The following is a 16,827-nucleotide window of genomic DNA, read 5'->3' on the forward strand; positions in this document are numbered from 1 at the left end:
TGAATCTTTACCATACAAAGACAGAAGTTTTTTAATAAAGAGAAACAAATATAAACAAAGAATAAACAACAATCCCAGTTTTCTTTCACGGAATAAACAACAACATGTACTGTGCGCTCAATCTGATGATGAAGATTGCCACACAGCCCTCCTGCGGTAGAGCAGAGTTCTGGGAACGTAGGGATACTTGTATGCAATGCGCCTGCCAGCTTTAGAATGTCTCAGAGGAATCTGCGGCTCCTCCACTAAGCCTGCCGGATTCATTGAGGGTAGCAGCCTCTCTACCTATGTCGTCTGTTCTTCCTGCCATTCCAGCGGTACAGGAGCCGTCTCTATCTGTCATTGCTGTCCTGCTTCTGCCTTAGGCAACAGTATGTGGGCACGTTTCCCTCAGTCTATGGAGACGGTTTGCTGCTTTCCATGAAACTCTATCTTCATCATGTTGCTGTCTCTTGTTAATACCACGTATAGCCCAGAATAAGGCGGTTGCAGGGGTGGTCGTATTGCATCTGTTCATAACCACATATGGGAACAGTGCTCCTGGTCTTTGGACACAAAATGCGTGCCCTCTCGGTGTCGAGAACTTGGTGCTGGACGTAGTTTGGAAATGTATTCTCGTACTTGCTGCAGAACAAATGACGTGTCTCTCGCTGTTGCTTCGGATGGCGCAGCAAAAAATTCTAATGACAGGTGTAGGACTTCACCATAAACCAGCTCTGCTGTGGGAGCTCCTAAATCTGGTATGCAAGTGATCCATAATCCCAATACCACTGGTATGGCTGAAGTCCACCTCTCAACATGGCACATAAAGTCAGCCTTCAAGGTCCTGTGCCAACGCTCGAACATGCCACTACTTTCAGGGTGGTAGGCTGTCATGTGGTGATGCCAGAACCCACACAACTTTGCCAGCTCTAAAAATAGGGTGGATTCAGATTTTGTCACACGGAGGAGGCAACCAAAACGAGCAATCCAAGTTGCCATCTCTGCCGATATGACAACCAATGGCACTGCTTCTGCCCATTGGGTGAACTGGTCTACAGAAGTAAACAAATAAGGTACTCTTCCGAGGGCGGCAGCAGTCCTAAGATGTCTAGGTGAACATGTGCGAACTGCTCCATAGATCGTTGAAATTCTCCTATTGGTTTGTGCACATGCCGTCCGACCGTGCATTTTTGGCGTGCCATGCACGTTTTCGCCCACCTACGGCAATATTTCTTAATTCTTGGCCACGCAAAGTGGTTCCTTCAGCAGGTTTATAGCCTGTTTGCTCTGGGGTGCGCCAGTCCGTGAATGCTATCGAAGGTCGTCTTCTGCAGCTTTCAGGAACAAAAGGTAGAGATTTATCTTACGATATGTCGCACCAAGTGCTAACTTTTGTCCCTGCCAGCCTCGTGCACTGAAGTTCCAGTCCAGTAGTGACGTCCGGCTGGTACTCTCATAGTGGGTCCGTGGCCTGTGCAGCTGCCAAATGCTCATAATCGGTTTTCTGCAAGACGATATTGACCCTTGACCAGAAACCTGGCGTGACTTTTTCCGCCCCCTCAATAGGACGCAAATCTGTCGTGAACTGGCCAATGAACTCTAGTTTTTGGGCTTGTCGTGGAGAGCAGGATTCTCTGAATGCGAATGTAATAGGTTTGTGAATGCCGTGGCCTCCATGCAGGGACGAAAATACTTTACAGTTTCGTACAGTACCAGAATTTCTTTGTCATGCGCACTCCATTTGACCTGCTCTGCTGTGATTTTGCGTGAAAAGAAACCCAGAGGCTGCCTGTGGTTCCCTGCAAATTGATGGACGGCTGCTGCTATTACCTGTTGACTTGTGTCAACCACTATAGCCAACGCTGCTTGTAGTACTGGGTATGCAAAGAGAGCTGCTTTCTTCAGACCTGCTTTCATTTGGTGAAACGCCTTTTGCATGCCTGGAAACCACTTCAGGGACTGCTTGCCAGTCGTGTTTTTTCTCGCCAGTGCCGCTGTAATGGTGCCTGAAACTCAGGTGCCTGTGGCAGGTGTCAACTGTAGAAATTTATTGCCCCTAAAAATCTTGGTAATCAGATGGTTGAAGTGTTTCTTCAACAATGGCTGTTTTATCCGTTGAGGGGGCGTATGCCATCTGCTGACACCATGTGACCCAAAAATGTCGCCTGCTGCTGTCAGCTCATGCATTTCTCCTCATGGATAAGTTCTTTCGAAAACGGACCTGAGATATTCTTCATGTATCTCTTTTGTCTCTGAGTACACCAATATATCATCTAGGTATCCAAAACAACACTTTAAACCCCATAGTATCTTGTCCACGAACCTCTTCCATATTTGTACCAGGTTTTTAAGTCCGAAAGGCATTCAGATGTACTCAAGCAACCCAAAAGGTGTTGTGACTGCCGTCTTTGGTATATCCGCCCCTGCGACTGGTATCTGATGGTATACCTTCTTACAGTCAATCACACTGAAGACTGTTGAATCTGCCAGGACATTTGTAAAATCTCTGTCGCAGGGTACTGGGTAACGGCCTGGAACTGTGGGGGCGTTTAACTTCAGCACAACGGTTACAAGTACCATCCTTCCCTTTTGTTAAGTGTAACAGTAACGCCAATGCGCTATTAAAGGTATGTAGCACACCTGCTTTTAACACAGCCTCGAATTCGGCCTAGGACTAAAATGAGCAACATTGTGGTGCTGACTGACAGGGTATAATTCTAATGTGGTGTACTGTGCTATGTGACAACAATGGCTGAAATGCCCTTGAGCTGCCATTTTCGCCCCATACCACCTCCTTGCACATGAAGCCTGCGGTGCGACATATGTCTCCTCCAAGTGTACCTATGACAACTTCATCATCTTGGAGCACTGATATTTATCTCGATTCTCATATTACACAATAAGTCGTTGCCTAATATGGCCTGTGGCACATCTGCTAGCACAATGTTGCAGTGGCAGCTCCGTCTAAATCCTAAAACCCCTCCGTTTTGTAGGTACAATAAGTCGTTATTAGCGACGCATTTGCTGTCATGAGGTGCACATGTGAGGTTGTAGTGGTAGTGTGATAATCGTTGAATGGCAGTGCACTGACATCTGACCACAAGTCAATCAGATAGAAACAACATGACCTCAAGTATTTAATATACAGCCTCTATGAAGGGGTGGATAACATTGACAAATTACTCACCATCCCAGTTCCGTCATCGTACTCACCTCCTTGCTTAAGGCACTTCTGTTGGTGCTGGCGGCCTGCCGCGCCTACTGCCGGCCGCCGTCGGCGTTTGGGTACGCACTTGGTCCAGTACATCTCGTGGTCTTGTCGCCGAACCACTAGTGGTACCAACACATCTTCTCCTGCTGGCTTCCGCTGTTAGTCCCGTTGTTATCTTTCTTTCGACCAGGTGAGCTCTTCCTGTGCTGTAACAACTGCGACACTTGTCATTGTAATGCGTTAATGTGACCCATAAATTCATGCAGCTGTCTGGGCAAATCCCCAAGCTGACTCCTCGATATAGCTGTGGTTGTTTGCTGCTCACGATCTTCCACAACCAGTGACATACATGCCGTGTGCGTATTGTCCATTGTTGGGTAAACTTTGTCTGCTATCATTATCAATGTGGGGACATCATCTTTTGCCACCTTGAGTGCATTGGGCATCCATCTGTGCCAGCCAAATGTGCCGCAGTTTCATGTCTGGTAAGTCTTCTTCTCTGATGATGGCATGTAGTTGTCGCCAATACTCGGAGGAGGTCCTGTCGCCCATCTGTTCATTGTTCAACACCTGCTGTATACACTGTTGAAATGGTTTAGACATTCTGTCGATCAATAACTTCTTTAAAAATGTATGTTGTCGTTCCGTGATGGGCCGAAGTATTATGTCTGTGGCTTTAATAGTAGCTTTGGTGTCTAATGCGTTTATGGGCACTGCAAACCTCGTGTGTTCATTAGTTATTTCATTTTGATCGAATGACAGTTCAAGCTTCACAAAACAAAGTTCTGGTTTTTCTGGGAGGAACTGTGGCATTTGTGCTTTCATCTGCAACTTGCTCGTCATTGCACATCTGCAGCGACTGCTGCCCGTGGTCTCATCGATGGAATGTTTTGCTTTTCTACTGCCGATTGCAACTTCCTGATTTGCCTTTGTAGCTCATCTTGAATGCCTAATAACTGTCCTGGTATATACTGGGCGATCAAAAAGTCAGTATAAATTTGAAAACTGAATAAATTACGGAATAATGTAGATAGAGAGGTACAAATTGACACACATGCTTTGAATGACATGGGGCTTTATTAGAACAAAAATACAAAAGTTCAAAAAATGTCCGACAGATGGCGCTTCATCTTATCAGAATAGCAATAATTAGCATAACAAAGTAAGACAAAGCAAAGATGATGTTCTTTACAGGAAATGCTCAATATGTACACCATCATTCCTCAACAATAGCTGTAGTCAAGGAATAATGTTGTGAACAGCACTGTAAAGCACGTCTGGAGTTATGGTGAGTCGTTGGCGTCGGATGTTGTCTTTCAGCATCCCTAGAGATGTAGGTCGATCACGATACACTTGCGACTTCAGGTAACCCCAAAACCAATAATCGCACGGATTGAGGTCTGGGGACCTGGGAGGCCAAGCATGACGAAAGTGGCGGCTGAGCACACGATCATCACCAAATGGCGCGCGCGAGAGATCTTTCAAACGTCTAGCAATACGGGTGGTTCTAATAAACCCCATGGCATTCCAAGCATGTGTGTCAATTTTTACCTCTCTATCTACATTATTCCGTGGTTTATGAAGTTTTCAAATTTATACTAACTTTTTGATCACCCAGTACATTCTCGTAGTCCTCGGACCCGACAGTATAGATCGACTCTGTATTTTCGCATGCATATTTCCGCTTGTTTGTGAGGTCACCATTTTATAGCACTCCTCAGTATTCATGTAATTGATTTTGACAAATACTATTTTAGCAAAGCTATAACTTTGTTCGCAAAAGTCTGAATCAGTTCGGTACAAAGAGCAAAGTATCCTCTTTTTGTTAAAAGACAGGTAACAAAGAATAAACAACAGTCGCTATTTTCTTTCACAGAATAAACAGCAACGTGCACTGTACACTCAATCTGGTAATAGCGATTCCCACAGAGATAGAAGATATGTAACAATACAGTTTGTAAATTGAAGGGGCATCACTGCTGTCAGCTGCAGCAAGACATATATTTGTAGTTAATGTGTGATGACTACTTTGAATATTCAACATATTTTTTTCATACTGTTTGGCATTGGCGTTTGACAGCAGTGATATCATAAACGTTGAAATTATGGACATAAACTGTATTGGTTGCAGATTTCATACTGGGTACATTCTAGACTTACATGTAAACAAATTGTGCAAACGACTGATAGCTGAAAGAATAGCCAACATTGTGACCAAAAAGCAATGTTCATGTCACATTGTGACTTAGATTGATTCAAGTAAACATATAGATTCAACAAAAGTAGTGCCATGATTACAGAAAATATCTTCCTCACAAGGAATCCAAGAATCAGCATCAGATGGAGAAGCTGCTGGACAGGGGAATGCCTCTTGAGAAGCTGCAAGCCAAATGGATGCCTCACTGCAAGCTGCAGAAAAAGTGGATGCCACATGAAAAGTGAAGCAGTCAGCATCAGAAACCTCATCAAATGGTCGTCTATTCAAGAAGAGGAAAACAGCTGTCCCAGCCCACTTCAATGATTTTTTTGCTGAAGAATTGCAGGGAAATATGAACAAGATGAGTACAATGGGAATAAAAGCCTCAGCCAATGCATTTGTAATAATACATCAAAATCTACAGTCCACAAAAAAAGCTACTGAACTCGTTAGTGAAGAATTAAGACCTACTCTTCTATAACAGAGCATTGGCTCAGATATAATGAAATGAAGTGTATAAATCAAGTTAAATGTAAATTAATAACGCATTTCCACAGAAAACAGTTCAAAACTGGGGGCAGTTACATATTTGTAAGTGATAACATAAAATTAACAGCACTGCAATTCCCATGGATAGACACAGTATACTGTAGGAAAACAATTTCAGTGCAGAAGTGCAAAAATTGTGCAGTGAAATTTAAGTTATATTGTAATATTTGTATATGAGGCAGCATGTGGCAATTTCAGTAGATTCATACAAATCACTGACAGGGTGCGAGCGTACTTCTGAAAGAATAAACTAATAATATGTGGGAACTTACACATCAACTACTTATCAGACATAAGATTCAAAGTAGAAGTTGACTCACTACCGAGAACATATTGTTTCCAAAATACTGTACAATGTTTTACTAGAATAAGCAAGAATATAAAGTCTGATATTGATTTTATAATTACAAATGTTGAATCCAGAATGTATAAGTGTCTGGCAAGTGAAATGAGCCCATCAGACCACAGTTCACAGACAATAATTATAAAATGTTCTACGAAAGTAGATGATACTATTTCTCATGCAGAGAAATTAGCATTTTTAAGATAGAGTTTCTAAAGAAAAAAGTGCAACACAAACATTGGCCTTAATTGTACCTTTCTGATATATAAATGATAAACATAACATTTTACTGGATATTTACTTAAAAGCTATAGAAGAGTGCCTACCGAATAAAATGAGGACAGTGAAGGAAAATGGGGGGCAGCATGTGCCATGGTTGATGAAGGGTTTACTTGTATCCTGAAAAAAACTGAAACAGCCTTATAGTATTAGCAAAGATCTACTCAGGTCTGACCATTCTTATGATTGTTACAAACATTACAAGAAGATTTACAATAATACGCTAAAGGCCGAAAAAAAACGGTTTGTAGGGAACATCATTGCTCAGCCATCAAACAAAGTCAGGAGCATGTAGAAGATAATGAACACAGAAACAGAAAATCGCCCAACAGTATTAGCATAAGTCTAAAGCTCAAAGTAAATAATAGATTAATAGACGACCCTATAATCGTTAGCAATAGTTACAACAAATACACACTTTACAAACATATGCCAAATAATCACACAGAATAACAAAAGGGATCCTCTGCAAACCCTGCATCTGGTTAAAAATAAGCAAGTCTCCACCATTAACTCATGTTGTTTGTATCCAACAACTGAAAAGACATAGTTGTAGTGTTATAAGGAATTAGCTCGCTGACATATAAAGTATGTCGAATAAAATCTTTACGTTAAGAACATATGAAATGGCCAAACCAATTTGCCACTTAATTAATTCATGTCTGAAGGAAGTTATTTTTCCAGATAGAATGACCATAACTAGAATTTTACCGTGGCCCAGAAAAGCAGATCCAATGTGCTCTGACAACTACAGATCAGTTAGTCTGCAATCCCTTTTCTGAAAAGTTCTGAAAAAATAATGTACAAGTAAATTACATTTTTGTCATATTATGAAAGAAATATTATCAAAAATGGTAGATGGTTTGTATTACAGAACGGAAAGTCAACAGTTTCAGCAGCATTTGAATGTATAAATATAATCTCAATGGGATTAAGCATGGCCAAAATCCTCTTGGTACATTTTGTGACTTATCCAATGCTTTTGAACTAGTTGACTACGACATTTTAATAGGGAAACTTGATCACTATGGAAATAAAGGAACAGCTCTTGGTATCATTAAATCATACGTACAAAATAGAAAACAAGGAATAGACATACAATCCAAAAAGAGCGATTATTTATCAGAATTTCAACAAGTAAGTCATGGTGAAACACAGGGTAAAATATTAGGACTGCTATTGTTCCTGTTATATATAAACGATTTACTTTTAAAAACTGAAAGGGAAATGATTCTTTATGCTGACGATACCACTAGCATCACCATTAATACAAATTTACAGGATACAATAACAAAAAGCAAAATGATACTGGAGTATCACTCAGTGGTTTGAAACCAGTGGGTTAATTCTCACTACTGAGAAAAATGAAGCAATATTGTTCAGGAACAAAAACAGAAGAAAAACAGAGGAATCATCACAACTACAAACACTGGATATAAATATAACTCAAAATTAAATTTGTTGTGCTCGCTGTAGGTACCTGTTTACTGTGGAAAGGTCACATTGCTAACATAACTAGCAAACTAATTTCCACCATATTTGTTCTCTGAAATATAAAGCCACTAATTGCAAACGATGTTATGTGAATAGTACATTCTTCATATTCTAATATATATTATGGCAGAGAAATATTGGATCAGTTGAGTGATGCAATTAAAATCTTCAAACTGCAAAAAGTAGTAATCAGAGTAATGATTAATGCAAGAAGAACAGACAGCAGACAGCTGTAAGCCACTATTCCAAAAACTCAAAATTCTAACCTTCTACAATATGTATATGTACAGATTATCACTTTTGAGTGGGAAAATAAGAACAAAGTAATTAAAAATGAAGATATACATAGCAATGCCACCAGAAAGTGTGTAAAATTAAGTGTTCCTCAACATAAACAGCTAAATGTGAAAGAAACACTGCTTTTATGGTGATAAAACTGCTGGACTGTTTACTGTTTCATAATTCAAACATTAGCTTGAAAGAGAAATTCAAATAAACAATAAAAGTATTCCCTGTAGAAAGTACTTTCTACTAAGTCAGTGAAAACCATGATAGATGCAAAAAAGTGGAAATGGAATAATGTGTAATAGCATTAAAATGTATGTAGTCAGAATGGCAGTAGATTTGACAAGTGTACTTATGTACAGTATAACAGAATTAAATTGTGTATAGGTAGATTGTATAGTAGACAATAAAGTATTATTACATGTCATGTTATTTTATCGAAAATGACATACCTGTGTTAATTAAATAGTTTATGTGCTTATTATTTTGTAAAACTGACAGTGCAAATATGTGCTTGGATCTTATCCTCGTATGTTCCTCCAAAGCTGCTCAATACAATAAATAAATAAATAGTATGCTACTTACTCTGTATATGCCTTGGTCATCTTTGTACTGGGGTCTAGGGTAAGTTAATATTCGTAATCTACTCGGTTATTGCCTGAGGTCTATGTTTTAGATGGGTTTGAGATTTTGATTTTCTACATTTGTAACTATACAGGTTATTGTACAAGGGTTACACTGGTGTTTCAACATATTTGCATATTGTTGATGTAGCATGATACCAATGCATATATCACCCATATACCAAGTCTCAGCTATTGTGTTATTTACTGTAGTGCTCCAGGTCCAGGGGTATAAGAAATCTGTTTACAATAGCAATACATACAACAGGTCCTGTGTATTACCTTTCTTATGATGTATAGTATCCAAGATCTAAATCATCAATTGACAGGGACCTTGGTTAATCGGTAAGTAGAATTCAAAGCGATAACTTCCAAAAATCTATATCAGATTATTACAGATTACAGCTCATGATTTAGGTTGTTTAAAGATACAGTTTGTTAATGTATGCTGTATGTAAATAGTATGGTTCTTTGTGAGTCAATTTATATATGTTTAGGTACAGCTATAGACGATAAGCTTAAACAACTTTGCACTTAAAAAGTGTCTGGGGCCTATTTAATTTATTTATGACACAACATTGCAGCTGAAACTTTTTGGTAAATGATATATTTTGGCGATGTATATGTTGCTAAGATTTCGTGTTGACAGCTTAAGATTCACACAACATTTGGTTTCACTTTGCATATTGCACTACTTCACATGGGTGACAACAGTGTCGCATTTTAAAACAGTGTTCTTCTAAGGTGTATTTGATTGCTTGTACTTCTCTGATTGCTGGCAGTATATTTCTTTGTATTTAACCTATACTGAATATATGGTAGAATATATGTCGTATTATATTCATTGTAGTTCATTTTGAACATGTGTTCTTAGTTGTTCTCTAATTAACTGGGCTCTTTTGTCATGATAGTTCCTTCCCATTCGGCCTTGTATTATTGTCAGGCTCATTTGATGCTTTTTGAGATCAGGGTATATGACAGATGGGCAGTTATACTTATTGTAACCTTTGTATTAACGTTATTTGCTGAACATAATGTGAGCATTGCGTTTTTTTCACTTTTCTATCTATAATCTTCTATGATAATGGTCTGAGAGATCAAAATCAGTAAAGAATCAACGTTTATTTGTGTGACTGGCGATTAAAAACACAGTTCTTCAAAAACTTACACAATCATTGGGCATAAAAATTATTATATGGCAACCAGTAAACCTCCAGTTAAGAAATCAGACTCACATGTATAAAACAGCTTCCAACTTCTGATTGCTTTACAAATGAGTTAATGTCTTAAACACCTGATGTTAAGCATGTAAGTGAAGAAAAGTTTGAAAAAGGTTTGAAATTATGTTTAAAGTTTGTTGGAAGTTTCTAACTTCTCACATTATGGAGCACTCGGTGAGTATAGTGTGGGTAATATGGGCTCTGTTTCAACCAAAAGCTAGTTTTTCATACATTTCAATGTTTATGGCGTTGTGTCACCTGAGCTATGTGTCATACAGTTACTCATTTTGTAGGTATTTTCGGTGGTATATGTGGATATGGCCTGTGAAATGGTTACAAGTAGAGTAAGTAATGAAGAAGTAATAAATTAAAATGTCATACCTGATGTATCAGTAACTGCATTAACAGCGAAAATGCAGTAAGCAATAAAGTGTTTTCCTTTCACCATTTTGAGGTACGAGTTGGGTGGGAGATGTAACTGAGAAAGAGTTTCATAAAGGTTTGAAATTACATATAAAGTTTGAAGGAAGTCAGTTAAGTCCTCTAATTCTCGAATAACGGATGCAAATACGTTGTGTATTTGTCTGTGGTCATCTACACTGCCTCAAGATGTATACACAGGTTCTAAGCGTAATATTTGTCTTACTGTGTCAAATCTTATCATGAGTAGATAATGATAGGATATCAAATTTTGCCAACATGCTACAATGTGGGGGCCTCTAGACTTTTGACTTACAAGTCGAGTAATCGTAACAAAATTGAATGTATTCGTTTTAATTTTTCAGATTTAAACTGGACTATTTAATTACATTAAAAGTTTATTATTAACAGTTTAACATGGCGAGGAATGCAATAAAAGGTAACAGCAGGAATCGAACCTAGGTCAACGAATTACCAGTATGTGTGTTAAAGCACTCAGTTACACCACACTTACAACATAAAGCTCCTCAATAATCCTTCATACTTTATGTGTAAAGCTTTAGAATGTGTTTTATTGTTTCCTGTGGCTCACTTAGGTGAGGTTTTCTAGGAAATGAAAGGGGCACCAACCTGCTTCAACTTACATAATTTCATTTTGTCTATAGCTTCTGTCAACAGAATCAATAGCATTTTGGAAATCAACAAACATCTTCTGAACAAGCAATCTGCAGCAAACGATTGATATCAATTTAAATATTTATTCACAATGTCATCTGCCCTTTCTTAAACCCTCTTGATATTTATCCAAATTACTCTCCATCGCTGTTTCTATTCTGTTTAGTATAATCTTGGAAAATATGTTACATGCAACTTGCTCCAAAGAAATTTCTCTATAGTTGTTTTCATCTTCTTATTGCTTTTCTTGTTTAGTGGACATATCAAAGCCACATTTCCATTCTCCTGGGAATTTTTCCGTTTTTCAATTTTCTCAAAAATGAATTTCAGTTTATTTCTTTAATGTTTGATATATATCGTTTCTAAAGTTCTGCTCCAGTAGAGTTTTCTCCACTATCTTTATAAGGTTTTAATAATTTCTTCAATTTTTTTGTTATCTGAGGTAAATTTTCTTCTAGATTTTCGTGATAGTTTGAGTATCTGACCGATTGGTTGTTTCTGGGTAATTAAGAAGGCGATTAAAATATTTTGTAAGTATTTCGAAATTTTCTGTGTTCTGTAAGTCAAATTGACAAGCTTCTTCCCATGCAACACTGCTGACAGATTTACATTTGAAGCAGATATACCTAACTCTCTAAATCCCACTTTCTCCATTAAAAATCTGCTGGGTAAGAGCCTGTTTATCAGATCATTTACAGGTTATCTACAGAAAACACTTTCATACTAAATTTCCTTGCATACCAAATTTTTTACCACCCTCTAGCCTATAGTCTTTTGACTTAAAAGAGCAGTAATTGTAATTAAATTTAATATATTAATTTAATGTAGATAAATTCACTTTTTAAAATTTTTTAAATTTTATAATTAATAGTTTACATGGCAAAGAATAGAATAAAAATTATAAAAAGTTGGTAACAGTAAGATTGAACCATGGTCCACAAATTGCCCGTCTATATATCAATTCTCCTTTTTAACTAAAATTGCTTATTGCCCTGGAAACCATTTAATTAAAATGTTGTATAAGGAATTATTAAAGAGATTTAAACAGACAAGAAAATAAGTTAATGTCAGTTCACACTTGTAAAAAGGACACAATCTCAGTGTACACTTGTATCGATCTCTTTAAACAAATATATTCCTTCATTGTTGCACATGTTTTATTCTCTTCCAGCCACAACTGTTCATTCAAACTGCTGACCACAACGCTGACCACAGCGGTTGTACTGGGACACATCATAGTCATAGAAACTCTAGTATTCCATGAAATTAGCCAAAGCTGCAGTGGGTGAAAGCGTCGAGTGCAGTCGCTCAAATGTCTTCATGTGGATCCCAGGGAAACCCATTGGCGGTCAGGTTGGCCAGTGAACAAGGCTTAATGTTTTAGACAAAGTTTCTCAAGCTTGATCATTAACAGCTGTCTTTGTTCATGGTGCTGTATAACTGCTTATACAGTATGTATGGTTTTTATTTTATCCTAGTTTTGGTTTTCAAAGTAATTTCCAGCTTTCTTTCTATAGGTGGTCTTTGAAACATTTTGCGTGTTGTTTTATTATGTCTTGTTACATACATATGTAAATACAAATTAACTAAGCTATTGTCCTCATCTTCGCACATGGAAAGGCTCAAATGTCTAAGTAAATCATCTTTCTGTTGGCTAGGTCATTTAGTAGATTTGCACATTGCTATTTCGTCCATTTCGAAACGTTTACGTTTTTCGAACAGCCAACCATTCTGTGTATGGCGATAACTCCCATATGGCAGTGTTGACAGTATGGATTCTGCTCTAGGTGGATCCTGTGGCATCTCTCGGTGGTGGGAAAATATCGTTGACAAAGAAGTATCCATCAGAACGGACGTTCGCATCTATATACAGGTCAGAGAGATTTTTCCATGTAGTCTTCCACGACACATCCAGTATTATTCATCGAATGCGCGGTGTGACTTATTCATCTGATACCAAAATTTCTGTAGTATTTTTGGTACTGCTGCCCATTTTCATTTTCTTCACAACCTGCTGAACATATTTGATAAAGGTGGACATATCCCTTGGTATTGATCTGTGTGGCTCAGGTTCTCCAGACATGCCTCATGTTCTATCCACAAGGCCTGTGAGTGTATGAATTGTATATTTGACAAGGAGTGCTGTCGATTTACACTCTAAGTCAACAAAGTCAAGCTCCTTTGTCGGGAGCTTGAAATGTTCTCTGGCTAGGCAGAAGAGGATCTCACTCCTTGGGACCCATGTTTTGTATGTTTTTATTCTAGCAAAAAATTCGTTTTTCAATGGAAGTAACTGTGATATGTACCACGCCTGTGAAAGCACACGGGTGTAACCCATTCGACATGTAATTTTATGTTTACTTGTTTTTGTTGGATGGTTATCAAGGCTCCTCTTATTTCCTGTGCAATTTCTTTTACGTTCTCGTTCAGGAACTCACCTGTTATTTCTCTAAAACGAATGCTCAGCATTTTTGTATCTCATGTTCCTGAAAGAGATGAGTGCTGAGGTGTATGCAGTTCGTCAACCAGAGGAGTTTGCTTTATTGACATCAATAGCTGCTTCATATCCCAACACATAAGTGTCCAAGATATGGTTCGTACATATCATTTCAGCCTTACTTTTCACTATTACGGTTAACTCATCTGCATACGCATTGACTGCAAAGCTGCTGTTCAAATTAGTTTACCTTCAACATGGCTATGTAATGTATGCATTAACCATGGACAACTGGCACCTTGTCTGATAGACATTTGCACTGGAAGCCCTTCCATTAGGTGTCTGTTCGCTTGGACCTTTGAAATCACGTCTGCACTTACAAGTAATACTGTGTGAATTATTTATTCTGGGGAACTAATGTGAAGCATTACTGCTTCACTTTGTCGAAAGCACTGTCTAAGTCAGTACTGAGGAACCCAGTATTTTGTTTTTGTTTCCTGTGGGCATGTAAAACGCAGTCTTCCAATGTGGATGTTTTTGCCAGGAACGCTACATATCTGGTCTGGTCTAATACAGTCTTGCAGTACTCTCTGTATTCGCACTTCGAGTATTTTCGCTATTATCTTATAATCAGTGCAAAGAAATGTAATTGGATGTAAATCGGATATAGTTCTCGATGTTGACTGTTTCGGCACAAGTGCTGTACTAGTATTCCTGGACATGTAGTTGTGTATAGCTTCCTGTTTTCACTCTTACGTTTTGTAACTTCGAAAAATTCAGTACCTATGATATGCCAATATTACGTGTAAAATTCATATGGGATCCCATTAATACCTCGGCTTCTGTTTCTTGGCAAATGTTGATCACGAATTTTAATTTGTCTTCCTTCATAGGTTCCACCAACGAATTTCTGCTGACGTCGCGTAACTTCCGTTTACAAGTGTTTAAGAATGCAGCGATTTTCGTGTCGCCAACTGTAACGCTCTACGAAAAGGTTTCTTATTGCCAGAAGGTATGGCGACTTGCGTATCGTTGTGCGTTCGCCAGTTGCTATATTTCTTACAATTCTTCCCTTTACTCCACCTTTCATCAGAGTGACATGTGTAGTCTTTGAAACTACCAATATTCCCTTTCAGTCTGTCTGCCTATAACTCGAATATTTTCTGTTTGAGCACCCTCAGTTCCCTCATTTTATCGCGACCACCATCTATGCGCTTTTGCATTTCCTGTATGGCAGTGTAATGAAATTCGATGGTATTTTGCCTTTCCCTGTATAACTGGTACGAAGCATTTTAAAAAAATCATATAATACCTGATTTGGCTATTTTCTCTCGCCATTTACTGTGATTTCTATAATACCGTTTCTTTCTTTCCCAGTTGGAGAATTCAACTCTGAAGTTCTTCTTCAATATGTTTGTCATCAAGGACGCTAGTGTTTATTATCCAATAGTGCTTACCAACAGGCACCGCTTTCGGGAATCCTTTCACTTTAATGAGAACTGCCTCGTGATCAGTCATACTGAGTGGTATGACTTCATATTCGTGTACGTCGATATTTTCCGGGACACAAAATCTGTCCATTGGTGACTCTTTTTGTCATCCAGCTGTCATGAAATTTCAAGCTGACTCATTTCTAGACTTCCCTTTGTTAAGATTGCACAACTGCGTCCTTCTCCCATATTATTGTATCTGTTATATGTGGCTGTCCGGAAAATGTCTTGACATACTACTTCTTGCAGAAATGCGACATGACATCACCAATTTTTAAGAATTTACCTGAAATTTTCCATTTGGATGAGGTGATAATACCTAAGATACTGAATGTTAGAATCATAGTAAGTCTATCGATGTGTGCATAAATACGTCGTCAGGGTAAAAATTCCAGTTCTGGTTGCAGTTTGTACAAATCAGTTCAGCACTTCTTCTTGTGACACAGGTAACTATATGGTCTCTATTATCATGTGTTAGATTATAATTATTTCCTGTACTGCAGCAGAAGTTATAGGCTTTATCTGTCGAGTTTGGTGGGTCATTTGCCCAGCCATTTGTTGCAACTCAAGAATTCCTTGAGAAGCAAGAAAGAGACTGGCATAATTCCATTGTCCTTTTTTTCCCTTTTGTGTTTTTTAGTATTCGAAACAGGAGCTTGCATTGCATTCCTCAGCTCCTTCACTGATGGCCTTTTCTGGTTTGAACAAGGTACTATTGCTGCTTTGTACTTTGATAATGAAGATTTTGAAGAGTTCCACAGTGTATGTGGGGATTGATAACTGCAGCCAATTCGCATGGGTTTGTCCAGCATGGTGCCTTTTCCTGTCCAAGATTTGTCATCATATTTGGGCTCTGCATTTGCAGAACAATTATTGTCACTGTTACTCAATTGTTCCTTGCTTTGATCAACAATTGCTACCACCTCCACATTCTCATCCATTTCCCTTGCCGTATTCTGATATTCCTCATCCCGTGCACTGTCAGTGATATTGATTCACTCTCGTCGATTCTTTTACTGTTATTTTCTGCTATGATACTCTCCATTCCTTCCTCTCGCCCTTTGGCGATAGTTTCACTAATGCTCGCTGCCATCTCGGCAGGCTCATCCGATTCCATACACACACTTTAACGTCCCTCATCATGTGTGTCACTAGTGATGCTAACAGCCTGTTTAATGCTAACAGTCAGATGTGTTACTTTTATTGTGGGTGTTACTGCTCGCTGTTGAGTTCTTTTGCTGGTCGTGGGTGGATGCTGTAACTTATTCACTCATATTTCTCCCACTTCCAACTCCTGAAGTATCCATCATAGGGTTAGACTGGACTCACAAAGTAGCTGCATGTATCACCACATCTGGACTTTTTTCAATAGGCATTTGTACAGGGTGTCTACAGTCACAATTTTACCACAGTTCTTCAGCTGAATTGCATGTGTAGTATGTGTGGGGCCGGTTTTCATACACCATATGAGAGCGTACAGGCACATAAGAGAGTATTTTATTTTGTAATTCTGCTTTAGCTATTCTATTGTCATTGAACTTAACACACCAAAAGATTCCTAACTGCACTTCTTCTCTGATACCATAAACTGGCCTCTTCAAAATAAGCATTTCTCTGCTCTT

General features: G+C 38.5%; 1 protein-coding gene across 1 annotated transcript; it reads right to left on the minus strand.

The window, feature by feature from the left end:
• Positions 1 to 3,607: 3,607 nt before the first annotated feature.
• On the minus strand, positions 3,608 to 4,036 carry LOC126482115 (uncharacterized). The gene has a single exon (XM_050106090.1). It carries the CDS (start codon positions 4,034 to 4,036, stop codon positions 3,608 to 3,610), a length of 429 nt encoding a protein of 142 aa, XP_049962047.1.
• Positions 4,037 to 16,827: the final 12,791 nt, after the last annotated feature.

This window comes from Schistocerca serialis, chromosome 5, assembly GCF_023864345.2.
Source record: "Schistocerca serialis cubense isolate TAMUIC-IGC-003099 chromosome 5, iqSchSeri2.2, whole genome shotgun sequence".
Classification (NCBI taxonomy): Eukaryota; Metazoa; Arthropoda; class Insecta; order Orthoptera; family Acrididae; genus Schistocerca; species Schistocerca serialis.